The 14303-nt window shown below is 50.0% G+C and overlaps 2 protein-coding genes across 2 annotated transcripts; both read right to left on the bottom strand.

Annotated features, from left to right (window-relative positions):
* ACADS (acyl-CoA dehydrogenase short chain) lies at nt 1–7562 on the bottom strand. The gene is made up of 10 exons (XM_058851983.1): nt 7418–7562; nt 6951–7111; nt 5317–5466; nt 5042–5153; nt 4525–4676; nt 4084–4254; nt 2752–2889; nt 2366–2461; nt 1978–2034; nt 1–1337 (listed from the first exon to the last, which is right to left on the bottom strand). Exons 1-10 carry the CDS (start codon nt 7476–7478, stop codon nt 1185–1187), a joined length of 1251 nt encoding a protein of 416 aa, XP_058707966.1. The 5' UTR covers nt 7479–7562; the 3' UTR covers nt 1–1184.
* Nucleotides 7563–7632: 70 nt separating this feature from the next.
* UNC119B (unc-119 lipid binding chaperone B) lies at nt 7633–14303 on the bottom strand. The gene is made up of 5 exons (XM_058851987.1): nt 14042–14303; nt 13443–13556; nt 12801–12912; nt 12421–12593; nt 7633–11556 (listed from the first exon to the last, which is right to left on the bottom strand). Exons 1-5 carry the CDS (start codon nt 14247–14249, stop codon nt 11444–11446), a joined length of 720 nt encoding a protein of 239 aa, XP_058707970.1. The 5' UTR covers nt 14250–14303; the 3' UTR covers nt 7633–11443.

Genomic DNA, 14303 nt, shown 5'->3' with positions numbered 1-14303 from the left:
TCCTTTAAAATCCGGTTTTATTTGTCTTCTCTGCTCTCTGCTTCTCTGCTCTCTCATTCTCTAACAGAATCCTGTTAGTCTTCTCTGCACACAAGTCTAAATAAAAGGCACCACAGGAAAATAACCATTTCCCTCTAGTGAACTTGTTTGGACAAGGAGGCAGACTGGACCATACAGGCTCTAGTCTTAATCCTCTCCCTCTTCTCCTGAGTTTAGAGCTTTTCCTTTGGCTGTTGACACTTCTAAAGTTAATGTCTTATCAGTGATCACTGACTGAGGATGTGCTACTGCTAAAGCTTCCTGGTGAGGTTTGGGTGTCATCTCTTCATTTCCTCATTGCCCAAAACATGTAGAGATTAAAAGCTGTTACTGCCCTATCAGGCACTTCCTTTCTTGTTGATATTGCAGAAGCAGATTTGGGAGCAGAGGGGTTTTTTGGTGTTTTGGGTTTTTTTACAAAGCAGTCCTAGGCATTTCAGGTTTGATGTCCTTGGCTTCTATCCCTACATCCCAGGGCAGCTGAGTGAGCAGGTGCTGGGCTCTGCTAGCCCAGATCAAGGGATTCTTTCTGATCTGTTTTCACATCTGTGCAGACAGCAACCAGTCTGTGCTCAGAGCCCTGTGTGGGTTGTCCCTGCGTGTCCTCCTGTCTGTCTCCTCTCCTGCTGGAAGTGAGAAGGGCCCTGCTGCAGGGATTGCCTCAGCCCAGGCTGTCCCATCAGGAGCTCCCACACCTGAACTCCAGTGAGTTCACTGGATCTGCAGAGGCACGTGACCAGCAGCCTGAAGCATGGCACAGGGGTCATGGCTCTCAGTACCTCTAACTCTGGCACTGGTTGTCCAGTGCCCTGTAGTGACAAATTTAGCAAAATAGGCAGTGGCTGGCAAGTGCTGTCATTTTGCCACTACCAAGCCATTCCAACAGTCCACTTTAGGAAAAGCCCCAAGCACAAGTTGCCTCCTTCCTGCGCTCACAGCCACCACTTACAAACCTCAGTCCAGCCTCTGTGTGCCATACTTTGTCCAAAGAAGAATCAGCACATTTTAACTAGAGAGTCATAGTTATTCATTGGTGAGGAAAACCTCCATCCACAGCCTCAACAGCCTCATGCAAGAGGGTCAGACTCCACCACTGTGCACCATTACAAGGCACTTGCGGCAGTGTGCTGCTCCAGGCAGCTTCCTCAGCCTCGGTAGGCCTTCAGCAGCTGGCCTGCGATCACCAGTCTCTGGATCTCACTGGTCCCCTCGTAGATCTCGGTGATCCGAGCGTCACGGTAGTGCCGTTCCGCTGGCATCTCTGTCACGTAGCCCATCCCACCCAGGATCTGGATAGCCTGAAACAAAGGCAGCAGCTTAGAAAGAAAGTGGGGTCAAGTAATCTGTTTTCTACAGAATGCACATGCACACACACAGCCATTTTAAGAGGAAGTGAGCCCATTGCAAGCATAATGGGGAGGGTGGGACACATGGGGATGGCTGCAGCTCATTTGTGATCATAGGAATACACAGGATTGATCTGGATAAGAGCAGTATGGATATTCCAGATGGGAAATTACTGCTTCAGAGGTATCTGTAGGTGATCCAGATTCTAAGATGCTTTTACTAAAGATAGGGGACACTAAGCTGAGGAACAGAGGCTCTCATCCAGATACAGTGGTGAAGACTGGTGGCCCTAAGCTTTCTCCCACATTGTTGCTCTTTCTTAAAACTGCCACAGCCCTGGAGAGCAGCTGGCACAGGCCACTCTAATAATACACCTGACACAGGCCACTTATAAATCCCTGCCCTCCTACTTCCCCACAGCCTGTGAAGATGGTTGTGCTAATCGGTTTCAGACATAGGGTTGGTTGCTTCCTTAGCTGGTGTGTTTCAAATATAAATTAGTAAATGTCATCCCACCTTCCCAAAGCACTTGTGAGACATCCAAAGTCCTCACCCACATGATGTATGTCAGAGTTGTCAATTGACAGTTACCTGATGAGCGATGGATGTTGCAGCTTCTGATGCAGCCAGTTTGGCCATTGCTGCTTCCTTTGGGGAAGGAAAACATCACTGAGGGTGCAGCTGTCACAAGGAGGGATCCCTCACCTGCACAAGGAGCTTGAACACTCACAGAGCAGCTGTGCAGAGAGGCCTGAAGATGGTGCCAGCCAAGAGCAGCAACCCCTCTCCCCTTGGCTACAACCAGTGCTGAACTCGGGGCTGCCCCAGGGTGGGCAGCAGGCCCAGGACCTGCGGGGGGTTACAGCCAGCAGCACTGGCTGGGCAGGCTCTGAGCACAGCGATGCTCTATGGAGAGGGGTTCCCTGGCCTTGAGCCTGTGCCCTGTGCTGTGGCTGCTGGACAAAAGGGCTGGAAATACCTTAGTGAAGGGCTTTCCATTGTCCTTCAGCATAGCAGCTCTCCAGGTCAGCAGGCGCGCACCCTCCAAGGCCACAGCCATGTCTGCCAGCTTGAACTGCAACAACAAACACTGCCTTTGGTCCAGGGCCTCTGCCTGCACAAGGGGACAGCTGAATCTCACCCCTGGGTGAATTCTTCCCTGAATTCTCCCACCCCTGGGGCCACCTAAGGAAAAGAAGCCTCTCTCCCAACAATCAGTTTTAACAGCATTTGAAACAGAATTATCAGCCTGTTTATCCCAGACAGTACAAAGTGCACTGTGTGCCTGATAGCACGCCCAAGAGCACACAGGGACTTTCCACCAGCCCCAGCACCCTGAAACTGCCCCATGTGCCCAGCTTGTACCTGCACTGCCTGGAGCTTTGTGATGGGTGACCCAAAGGCCATTCTCTTCTCAGCATAATCCACAGCACAGTCGAGAGCTGCCTGTGCTATTCCAAGTGCCTGTGAGGCAATACCAATCCTTCCTCCATCCAGAGTTTGCTGAGAAAGACATTAAATATATGGAAGTCAAGTCATTCTTGATCAAGAACAGTACACACACATTTCTGGTGTTGCTGGACAGCTGCTGTAGCCTTAAAATCCTCTGGTCAGAGACCACCTTGATTCAGAATGTTGCCAGTTATGCAGGGATAGAGAGCTGTAACAGGCAATGTCACTGCAGAGAGAAGGCAACAGTTCAGCGATAGAAGGAGAAAGGAGAGGGATTGCTTATTAGCTGGGAGAAAAAGAGAGGGTGCAAAATAAGGGAAACAGCACAACAAGGATGTGCTCTGGAAGGGGCTGGAAAGAACTCTTCAGGCAGGCCCAACTCACTGCAGCTGATTCTGTTTTGAAAATCTGGTCAGTTTTCCTTTCTTACCCTCATCGTTAGGACACACATGTGAAAGCGTTTTTCAAACTGATTAGTGAACCCAGTCAGTTACCTGACGTACCTACTCTGCCCCTCTGTGCACAGCAAGAAACTGCAGCACAGGGAGAAAAGGCTTCATCTTCTCAACCCTAGGCTGAAGGTCTTTAAAAGAACCTGTTGGTCACCAAGCACTTTTAGTTCTGGACATAATGGAATGGGCTCTGCCCCAGGGAGCTCAGCCCAAAATGTAAGGCCTACAAAGGGTGTTTTACCCCTCCAGAGAGAGCAATGACCACTCTCAAACTCTCAAACTGTGCTTCACTGCAGAAAACAAAGCTGTTTCCAGCTGCCCTGCTCCTCCTCAGAAGTCACATGCATGTCATAATCATCAGTCATTCACCTTGAGAGACTCTCCAGCAGTTGTCGTGCACCTCCAGGACAACTTTCCTCTGTCACAATATTCACATGGGGAAATGCCATGTTTTCCCTTTATCTATGGGTACAACTGGAGGAACAGAGCATTGGGAAGGAAGGAAAATTAAAATATACTGCCCCTGTTGACACAGCATCACAGTGGCATCAGCACTGCTCCAGCTGAGAACTGCCACAATAGAAGTGCTGTCAAAGATCTGTGTAAATTAAACATTCATCAGGCTCTGGGAATGATTCCTCCTATACTGGCACAAAGGGTCAACAGCTTAACACAGAACAGCTTATGCAAGCAGTCCTCACTGAAGTGACTGCCTCTGGAAATGGTTTACCTAACGGTAGGCTTGGGAGCTATGGCTGTACACACCCACAGCTGCACCCCATCCCTCCCTTACCATGGCAATTTTGAAGCCCATTCCTGGCTGCCCCAGGAGGTTGGCCTTGGGTATCCGGCAGTCCTCAAATATCAGGTTGGCAGTGGAAGAGGCTCGGATTCCCAGTTTGTCTTCTTTCTTCCCCAGTGACAGCCCAGGTGTTGGCATGGGAACCAGGAATGCACTAATGCCCTGCAACAAGACACAAACTCTTAGGAATGGTGTCTTCTTACCTTTCCACTTTTGGCTGTCAACAGGCTCCCTCCATTTTACATAAAAGCCACGTGTCCAGGTAACCAGGAGGAGGGAGGGGAGAGCTGAGACAGAACAAAACCAGCACACATCAGCCCCTCCTCTGCTCAATGCCTGCACAGCTCTAAAAACAGAGTCCCAGCCATGGCAAAGTTCTCCACAACTCCTTCACTCCCACCCCTTTTTCCTGACTGATACAAACCAGCGCACCTTGTGCTTCAGGGATTTATCTGTAGTAGCGAACACCACGGTGGCTGAGGCGTCCCAGGCGTTGGTGATCCAGGCCTTGGTGCCGTTCAGAACCCACTCGTCCCCATCCAGGCGTGCCACGGTGGAGGCTGCACCCGCGTCACTGCCATTTCCTGAGCAAAGCAGCAGCAAACCTCAGGTGATCAGTGAGACACTGGGGGCAAACTCACTCCCCACCTGCACCCCATCAGCTCATGGCACTTCTTGAACTGTGGAAGTGTCACCCCCGCACAGGACAGGGAAAGGCCCATGTGTGCAAGACATGCCCAGAGTTCTGCTCACACAGGGAATGAATATTTTCAGCAAGGACCATAGGATGGCAGTTCATACCTTGGGTACTGAGATTCAACTCACACAGAACTGCTATAAACCACCCTTCTACAAACTGTGCCATAATACCTAAAGTCCATCCTAAACCTGACCAAGGAAAGATTCTACACCACGTTCTTTGCAACAGGGATGGTAACAGTCACATCACCTGGTTCACTGAGAGCAAAACATCCAATTTTCTCTCCACTGGTGAAGGGAGCGATCCACTGGTGCTTCTGCTCTTCAGAGCCAAACTTGAGTATTGGCCCTAAATACAGGGACTTTAAGAATTTAGTGTTGTTAGTGCCTCTTGAAGGTACAACCAATTGAGTAACTCCCTAATGTGCTCTCCACATGCCAGAACCCACCACAGGAACAGATCCACTTCTCCCAAACACCCCTCTGCAATGCCAACCTCACTTCACGCCTGCCCCTCACACTCACATTATTGACGCTGACGATGACGCCGGTGGATGCACAGCCCCTGCTGATCTCCTCCACGGCGATGGAATAGGCCAGGTAGTCGAGGCCTGCTCCTTTGTACTTCTCTGGCACGTCCATAGCCAGCAGCCCCAAGCCACCCATCTTCTTCACCTGAACACAGGGAATGGACAGGTCATGTCTTCTGCAGCACCAGTGCACCAGCAAATACAGACAGACACATGGAGAGCAAGACACGTCATGAGAGGGCTACACCCAAAGGAAAAGATGCACACAACTCCTGGTGAAATGGGAATCTGAACAAACTGATAAGTGTCCCCAGATCCCAGGGACTTCAGCAGGAGCTGTACACAGTTACTGTTGTTTAGACTCTTGCTTGTTTAAAGAGCTGTCTTCAGTACTGGGAAGGGGGGAGCCTTCTGAAGGTGAAATAGAGAGACAGAAGTCCACCAGCATTTCCTCAGCCTCCCACCTAGAAATCTTGCACGTCTCCTGTCAGTAGAAATGGGAAATCTAGCTGATAAAAATCATCAGAACTTTACCTTTGAGTCTGCTGAGCTTCAGCCTAGGACCGCACAAGGGAAGAATTTTACAGAATGAATGGCTGCAGAAAATAGTGGTGCAAGGTGATTTTTTTTTCATTCCCAATAAAGCTAGATCTTGCTTCCCAGAGAATTTTTTTGTTAGTTACATTGCAATCAATCTACCCCAAGTTCCCCAGCTAGACCCCTTGCTTTGCAACCATAAACCTCTCCTTACTTTTAGAGGAACCAGGGAGAATTTTTAGGCACATAATTTCCCTCCTATGTGGGCACCCAAAACACCAATCCTCTACATTAAATCCAGAAGATGAACAAGACAGCCACTGATTCTATGTATGTTGCTTCATCTTATTAAACACTTGTTTGCATCTTAAAATTTCCCCTCCACATTCAAGTCAAAAGACTCAGAATCAAATGTTAAATTCTCAGATGAGAACAGTAAGGAATAAGGTTATTTTCTTCCTTAGGGTAAATGTGACTTTCCTGGCTACCGTCCTCATACCTTACTAGAAAGAGCACTGTGACGAAACTTTCATGCCTCCAACAGGGTTTGCCTGGAGTCTCTTAGCTAATGTAACAGGATTTATTTTGCTGGAGCTTTGTATTTCATTGCTTAACACAGACACTGGTGTGTCTTTCTACAAGAGGAATCACTATTTTGGTGGGAATTTCGATTTATTCACAGCCTCAGAGGATGAGCAGCATGTAGCTCCTGATCACTTTTTTCCACCATCTAAAATGCAGTCACATCATCTATGCTTGCTCCCCATAAACCATTATGTGCAGTCTGTAGAAGTATTTAATTAATTTTATAAATCAATTTTATAGTTTTTATTATAGCCTACAGGCAAGTCTGTAAGAGAACTAAAAACTCAGTGGTACTAAAGCCAGATACAGAGAAACACAAGTAAAGGTGAAGAACTCAAAATCCCCTGTGGGAATTACAACGTCCACATTCAGAGCAACAAGTTGGTCTAAACTTCAATTTCCTGCTAAACCAGAGCTGGATGTACATTTTGCCTCGGTCCAAGGGGTCGTGCCCCAGAGCAGCAGAAAGGGGGTCTCTGCCTGTGCCATCCCAACCCTCGCACCCACCTGCTCGGCCGGGAAGCGGTGCTCCTTGTCCAGCTGCGCTGCAAGCGGCATCAGCTCCTTCTCCGCGAAGTCCCGGACGGTCTCCCGCAGCATCTGGTGTGTCTCGGGCAGCTCGGCGCTCTGGTACACGGTGTGCAGCCGGCGGCACCGCAGGGCCAGCGCTGCAAGCGGGGAGGGGACTCAGCGCCGCCGCCGCCGCCCTTCACACCGGCCCAGGGGTGGGCGCCAGCCCGTGAGGGGCTCTGAGGGTCCCCCCACCCCAGGACATTTTCCTGCGGCTCCGCGGCCCCGGCCCAGCTGAAGGGCGGCGCCACTCCCTCGCCTGAGGGGACTCGCCTCAGGCAGGCCCTGAAGGGCACCGGGACACCACCTCCCGCGCAGGCCGCGGCCCCTTCCCGCCCCTCCCTCGTGCCTCGCAGCTCCCCCGAGCAGCCGCAGCAAAGCGAAGCCGCTCCCGCCGCCCTTACCCCGGGAGGCTCCGCCGCCGGCGCAGCGGGACACGACCGCCGCCATCGCCGCCATGGCCATCGCGCCGCCTGAGGGAGCGCGGGGCCCCCGGCGCGTGCGCCCCGCCCCCTGGCGGCCCCGCCCCGCCCCGCCCCGCAGGGCCGCAGGCGCGGGGGGCGAAGGAAAGGAAAGGAAAGAAAGGAAGGTCCTTTATTCCGACTGCTGGTGACAAAATCACGGGGGTACAAATACAGCGGCACCGCGGGGACACCCCGGCCACCAGGACAGCCCCGCGGCGCTGCCACGGCCACGGGAGCGGGGTCCGAAGGGGACAGCACAGAGGAGTCCACGGGCCAGCAGCCCCAAGGCCACACTGTGAGAGACAAATACGAGTCCTGTAACAGCGCTGGGATCCAGGCAGGCGGACAGGGCGTTTGCTGGTGTTCAGTTTCCTGCTGCTGCAAAGGAAGAGGTGCTGACTCCACCAGGCTGCCATCACTCAGCCTTGTCCTGGCAAGGACAAGAGATGGCAGCGTTTATGTCCGAGGGTCACACGCGAGAGCGAGCCAGGCTCTGGGGTAGCACAAAGTAGTTCCAAAGTAGCTCCGTGTCACAGGACAGCAGGGTACAAGACTGGGAAACAGCTCAAGATGATGTGATGAAACACAGAGCTGAGAAGTAGAGTTGCTACATTTGGACCTTAATGCTTCACCACCACCTTCCTCCTTCATTTCTGACTACTAAACACTTGTTTTATTCTTTCTGAACCCTCAGATAATGGAATAAGCATCCCCAAGCACCAGAGAAGTGGCTGCTGCTTCTCTGCAACAAGAAACATTGAGAATCCTCAAGTAGACACACAAAGGAAGACATTTCCTACCGAAAAGAGAGGACAAGGACAGAAGTACCCAGTCCATACAACAAGAAATTACCTTCCTTCACAAGGTGCAGTATGTATTCCACACTCAAGATATGAAAATAGTTCTCCAAGAAGTTTGCTGGCATGGATCCAAAGTCCTTGCCTCAAAAATAGGAAAAAGAGGTCCTGGTACTATGAGGACAAATACTGGAAAAAACATACTATGAGTTTGTGGGTTTGGTCCCTTTCTTTTTGAAGTTTTGAGCAGAACTCAGTATGGTCCCAACTTTTTTCTTTTTCCAACTCAGCACACAACCTGAGAGAAGTAGTCTTTGATACCTTTTCCCTTGCTCAAACTCCAACTGACACTGAAAGCATCTCCTACGCCTACAGCAGCAGGCTAGGACTGCCCATCCAGCTGTCAAGGATGTGATCCCAGTGGAATTTCTTCCAAGCTCACTGGCATGAGTAACTTTGACCCATCATTAAAACACCAGAGCACATACTCCAGAAGGAAACTGGTCTGCTAAACCATGTTTACCAAAGACATCATCCCTGCCACAAAGAAAAGAGGCTTTATAAGAAAGAACCTAAGAGAAAAGGAATCCTAAGGAAACTGCTAAAGAATGGACAGGAGTTTGGAAATCCCTGACTCTCTGGATTACAATCAACTTTTCCAGTGCTGGGTTGCCCTCTTGTAGGGACTTCCTTTTTCCTGCAGCATGCTTTTAGGGCAAAGATCTTCTGATTTGGCAAAGCAAACAAACTCAGCTAAAAACCACAGGGTGCTACTGCTGCCTGCGAGCCTCCCGCTTTTCCACCAGTTCTCCCTTTTATTGCTGAATAGCTGACACATTCACCAGTGTGAAAGCACCGCTCGAGTGCCGTTTCCCGGTCTCCGCTGATGGGCCAGGACAGGAATTCCCTTTTCCTGCCGGGACCCAAGGCGGGCCAGCAGGTGGCGCTCGCGCCCCGCGTCCGCCCGCGCTGGCCACGAGCCCCGGAGGAGCCTCCACAGGGCCGAGGGAAACGGGAGGGAATCGCTTTTCCTAAGGAAACAGAGAGGTTGCTTCATGTACAAAGTGTGATAAAAGTAATGTTTAAAGGCACCTGGATTTATACTACGTGCAAAATTTAGCTCCGTATGCTAAAATTTGCCGGGGAATAACTAGTAGGCTCTTGGGATGCTATTTCTGAACACTTCAGGATGAAAAGCACGCTTCCAGGCAGTTCTGCCTTGTGATTAACTTAGAGCAAAGCAAATGCATCCCACCTCAACAGCAGCTTTAACGAATCCTGAAGATCCTGAACAAGATTGCATTAGTGCCTGTGGAGATGCTGGAGGGGGGATTGATGATGGTAGAACTGTTCTTCATCGTCTCATCAGGCAGACCTTGCCCCTCCACATTCCCAAGACATTTGTTGTGGTTGCTCATGATTAATGCTCCACCCAGAACAGGTCATTTGTTGTGGTTAATCATAATTAAGTATCTTCCTAAGAGCTGGAGATTCTTTCATGGCTGCTACCCCACACACTCTCACTGCTTACTCTGATGCCAGCTGATGTTCCATGCCAAAGTTGTTTTCACTAATCTGGAAGTAAAGGCAGTGGTTTCCTATTGCTGTCTATACATTAACAGGCTCTAGGCTCTGATGTCCACCCCACTCAATCCTGCTAAAACACCAACTATGCTGAATCCCTCTTAACACAACAGGTAACCATCACAGAGTTAGGTTTTAACTGTTTCAAGAACAAATGGAACTAGTGTTAGGAAAGGTCTCCAGTCCAGACACAATCTAACTCCCCTAACAAGAGACACAACTGCCCAGCCCAGCATGAGGACAGGAAAAGTACCAGTCCCAAAAGCCATCAAAACTGGCAAAAAAGGGTTTTAATAGCTGAGATTTTTGCACAGTTGAGAGGTGGGCCCCAACATAGCTACTGGCAAGACACAAGTCCTCCTCTTCCCACTGCATGATGCTATCTCCCATTGCCAGATCCCAAATACAGCTGCGGTATCAACCTCAGCAGCATGACTTCCTAAACCGTAAATAAACAGCTGAGCAGGCAGAGCAGTGATGGGAACAATGAAAAAGAGAACCATGTACATTCTCACTTTCCAAGGATCCCACTCCATAAAACTGAGTGATCTGACCCGGGAAGCTTTTAGCTACTAATATCTCCACTGCAACGAAGAAAATGAGCTGGTGCTGCTCACAGCAACTCTGACAGACAGGCCAGGTTTACAAGACTGAAGCCTAGGAAGCTCTGCTTCCTACTCACTTTTCAAGTGATTTTCCACATTCCTCCAAGCCCCACTAGAGTGACAGCTCCACCCCAGCGAAGCTGACAATGTGCTGTCCACCTAAAAAGCAATACATTCTGTACCAAGGGCCAAAACTCCTACAAAGGGAAGGAGGAGAAATGGTAAATATAGTGAGATTAACTTCCTCTCTAAGGTTGACCCCCTGAGCTCCAAAATTCAACAGTTTGCTCACAAAAGCTCAAACAGAAATGCTATCAAAGGGACAGCCCCCTCCTCTCCCTATCTCACATTTCTAGTGAAATCTCTGGCAAAACAGAGATTAAATGTTCTTAGGGGTGGCTCAGGCTCCCAGAGGCAGATGGAATATTCCTGCACTGCTTAGAAGCTGAATTAGTCTGTTTCCCACTGGAGAATGTTGGGATGCACCCTAAAAATCAATGTCAGCTATGCCACAAACAAAACCACTGCCACTGAAGAGATGATCTATCCAACTGAACAAAAGATCTGCTCTTCAAGCATCACTGGCTACTTGAAGGGGTTAAGATTTAACACAAACAACCTGAACAGTTGAAAAAGGATATTCACCCAAGAGGTGAAACATCAGAAGCACTAGAGGTGCAACCTAACTAGAAAGACTAAGAGCAAGAATTGTCTAAGAGTGCCTCAGACCACTGACCTAACCAAGGTTATCAGAAGACAGCCAGGAACAGAGAAGGAGAGGCAGGATATGCTGAGTGTCAGATAGAGAGGTGTTGCAGGGAGATTTCCATTCAGGAGCCGTCATCTTTGCTTCATGCTCTCAGCCTCATGCATGGAGAAAAAGTTTGGCAAGAAGCCTTGTTGCACAAGACAACAACTCCAGTCTGTTCCTGCACATCTGGAATGGTTAAGGGCATCACAGCATCCAGCAGACAGAATGATTACTGTCCTCCATTATAAGCATAGTCGGCCTTGTTGTGCATAATCAACTTGTTGTCCACAAAGTAAAAGCTGTCCGAGCGTGTCTCGTACGGGTTTTCAACCATCAGACGGACTGTGAAAGAGAAAGCTCCATTACATTCAACAGCCAGCCACAGTCAGGATAAAAAGGACTCTGCCACTCCACTGGATTTACCAGGCTGATGCTCTGCACTACCCAAGGAAGAGAAGCAAACTGCTCTGCTGAGCACACTTCAAAGGCTGCAGCCTGCCCTTTCCTTTCTTCCTATTCACAGGACAACTGCTGTCAAAATGAAACAGAGGGGGAATCAAGTAACCTCACTCAAAATAACCTTAGAAACTGCCAGGGCCATGAGTGGAGCTGAGCAGCCATCACATCTGTAAGCAGAAGGAGCTCGTTTGTGGCACTCCCCACATGGACACAGGCAGGATGAAAATCCAAAACCTTCCCCACAGCCAGGCAGCCCCAGAAGGGCCCCTGTGCCTCTGCTCCATCCACCCCGAGGTCAAACATACCCTGTGCAATCTGTATTTGCAGAGATCTTAGCAGGCTTAAAAACAGACCTCAGGGAAGAGGCAGTTCTGTTCCAAAGCGGGAGGTTCTAGCCCTAACAAGCAAGTACAGATAACAGATGGGTGGCTATAAAAAGAGCCTTTCTTCAGTGTTTTGTTTTCTTCTGGGCTACACTATGAGGCATCAGGCATGTCAGCCCTGTGACTCTGATAAGTTCTTGCAGCCTGTGACTTAGCACAGGTTGTCTCAGGCTTTCATTTTCAATAGACGAGACTGCAGCACAAATCTCTAATTCAGACAAGATTACACACTGCTAAACTGAGAACCTGTATCTGTTCCTGTCCCCTCAATCCCAGACACAACTTCTTTCACAAGTAGAGGGAGAGAATGAGAAGATGCACACATAAGCAAAACACCACTCAGTGTGGCAAAGGAGGTACTTACTAAGGTCTTCTGAGAGCTGAGGGAATTCATAAATGTGTTCACACGTGTTCCTGCTACTGGGGATGCAGAAGCCAAAATCAAAATCAAAGTTCTTCAGCAAGCGATCTCGGAAGTAATGTCTCTCAATCATTCGGAAGTTTGACACTGGCTTTTCTCCCACTGTGAATTCCACTCTGCATGGAAGAATCAGGAAAAAAACAGCTATTGGGAAGAACAGAGCCTTAGGCATGAGGCTACACAAGAGTTCTGTACAGAGAGTTTGATATCTGTAGTCTAAGATACAAGGCTCTCTAGAGTCTTCAACCCAGTTTTGTTATAAACTGTCAAGTAACACTTTGTAAACATCCCATTCTCCCTTCTTTCCATGAACTCATACTCACGTTGCACCAACAGTCCGAAGACGGAGAAATGCTGGGGTGAACTGGTACCGAACAAAGCGACCTGCACTTGCATCCAGTTCACTGCTGTCGTCTTCATCCTCCTCATCGTGCTCTAGAAAACACGGCAGCCTGGAGTTACTCTGCTCATAGTGTACACATGAGATGATAGTGGCCAGTGGGTGTATCTGGACAAGCTGCCTACTGCTTAGGTACTGAATGTAAACACATTTAATAATTGGTCTGAGACTTATACTGGTACAAAGTAAAATAGGAAAGACTTGCCATGACAGTTGGCCCAACCTTGGTGGCTCCAGAACTGGAGCCACCCTTCCCTCAAACTCACAGGATATCCCCCCTCACAACTGCCAATGCACAGGAACTAATCTCTATTATAATCAGCCCTAAAAGGAAGCTTGCCAGTCAATAGTTGTCTTCCATCCAAGAATGATCACATTTTTATCACAAGTTTCTCAGCAGAGATAAACTCAGTCCTATGCTTAAAGGAAAGGAATTTAGTCATCAGGACATATGCCCAAAGACCCTTCCACTCAGTTTGCATGGGTCATCCCATTCTCCCATTCCATTGCAACCTCACAGCTCCCTGAGTCTCTCTAGCCTTCCTGCAATGTTTGTGTGCTGTACCTGAAGCAGATGGCTTGGCAATTTCAAATAGAACTGTTCCAGTTTCAAGGTCCCGGATCTTAAACCTGGTGAAGTCAATGTTGTAAATGTTGTCCTCAGGTTTGCATAAATAATCTAGAAGAGAGAGAAAAAGTATAGTAACATTTCAAAACACCTGTGACCACTTACCAAATTATTTCCTTTTTGGTTAGCCCTAGCCCGATAAGATATGTACTGCTCGTTGTTTTGCAGAAGCTTCATGAAAGCAAGACAAAACTAAGGATGTGATAAACAAAGGCATGGTAGGCGCCAGGTAGCAGAGCAAGAAAGGGATGCGATTGGGACAGAAAAGCAGAGATCAGCAACCCAGAGGAAAAACAAAAAAACTAAAAAGACTCTAACAAATCAAAACCCTCAAACAGCACAAAATCCCCCAAACTTTCTGTAAGTTGTACGGGAGCTGTCGGCGGGCGCTCCCCGAGCCGCCGGGGCCAGCGCGCCCGAGCCGCCGCGACCCCCGGCGGCAGCGCCGGCCCGGGCCCCGCCGCTCCCCACGCCAAAGGCCCGGCCCGGCCCGGCCGGCAGAGCCCCCGCGGCCCCGGGGACCGGCCCGCACTCACTCTCCGTCACCCGGCACAGCCCCAGGACGTGCTCGGGCCGGACGGTCTCCAGCGCCAGCAACTCGGACTCGGTCCAGGGCTGCCGTGGCGGCGCGTCGGCCGATCCGCGCAGGCCCCGCAGGCGGCTGAGCGGCCCCGCGGACCCCGGCGGCAGCTTCTTGTCCGGCCCCGGCGCCGCCGCCGCCGCCCGCGCCCTGGAGCCGCTCATGGCCGCTGCCAAGATGGCCGCCGCCCGCCTCGGTAGCTATGGGAGCGCGGGGCG

The sequence above is a fragment of the Poecile atricapillus genome, chromosome 16, assembly GCF_030490865.1.
Source record: "Poecile atricapillus isolate bPoeAtr1 chromosome 16, bPoeAtr1.hap1, whole genome shotgun sequence".
Lineage (NCBI taxonomy): Eukaryota > Metazoa > Chordata > Aves > Passeriformes > Paridae > Poecile > Poecile atricapillus.
Note: the sequence above shows the minus strand (reverse complement) of the source record. Positions and strands in the feature narration are given on the sequence as shown.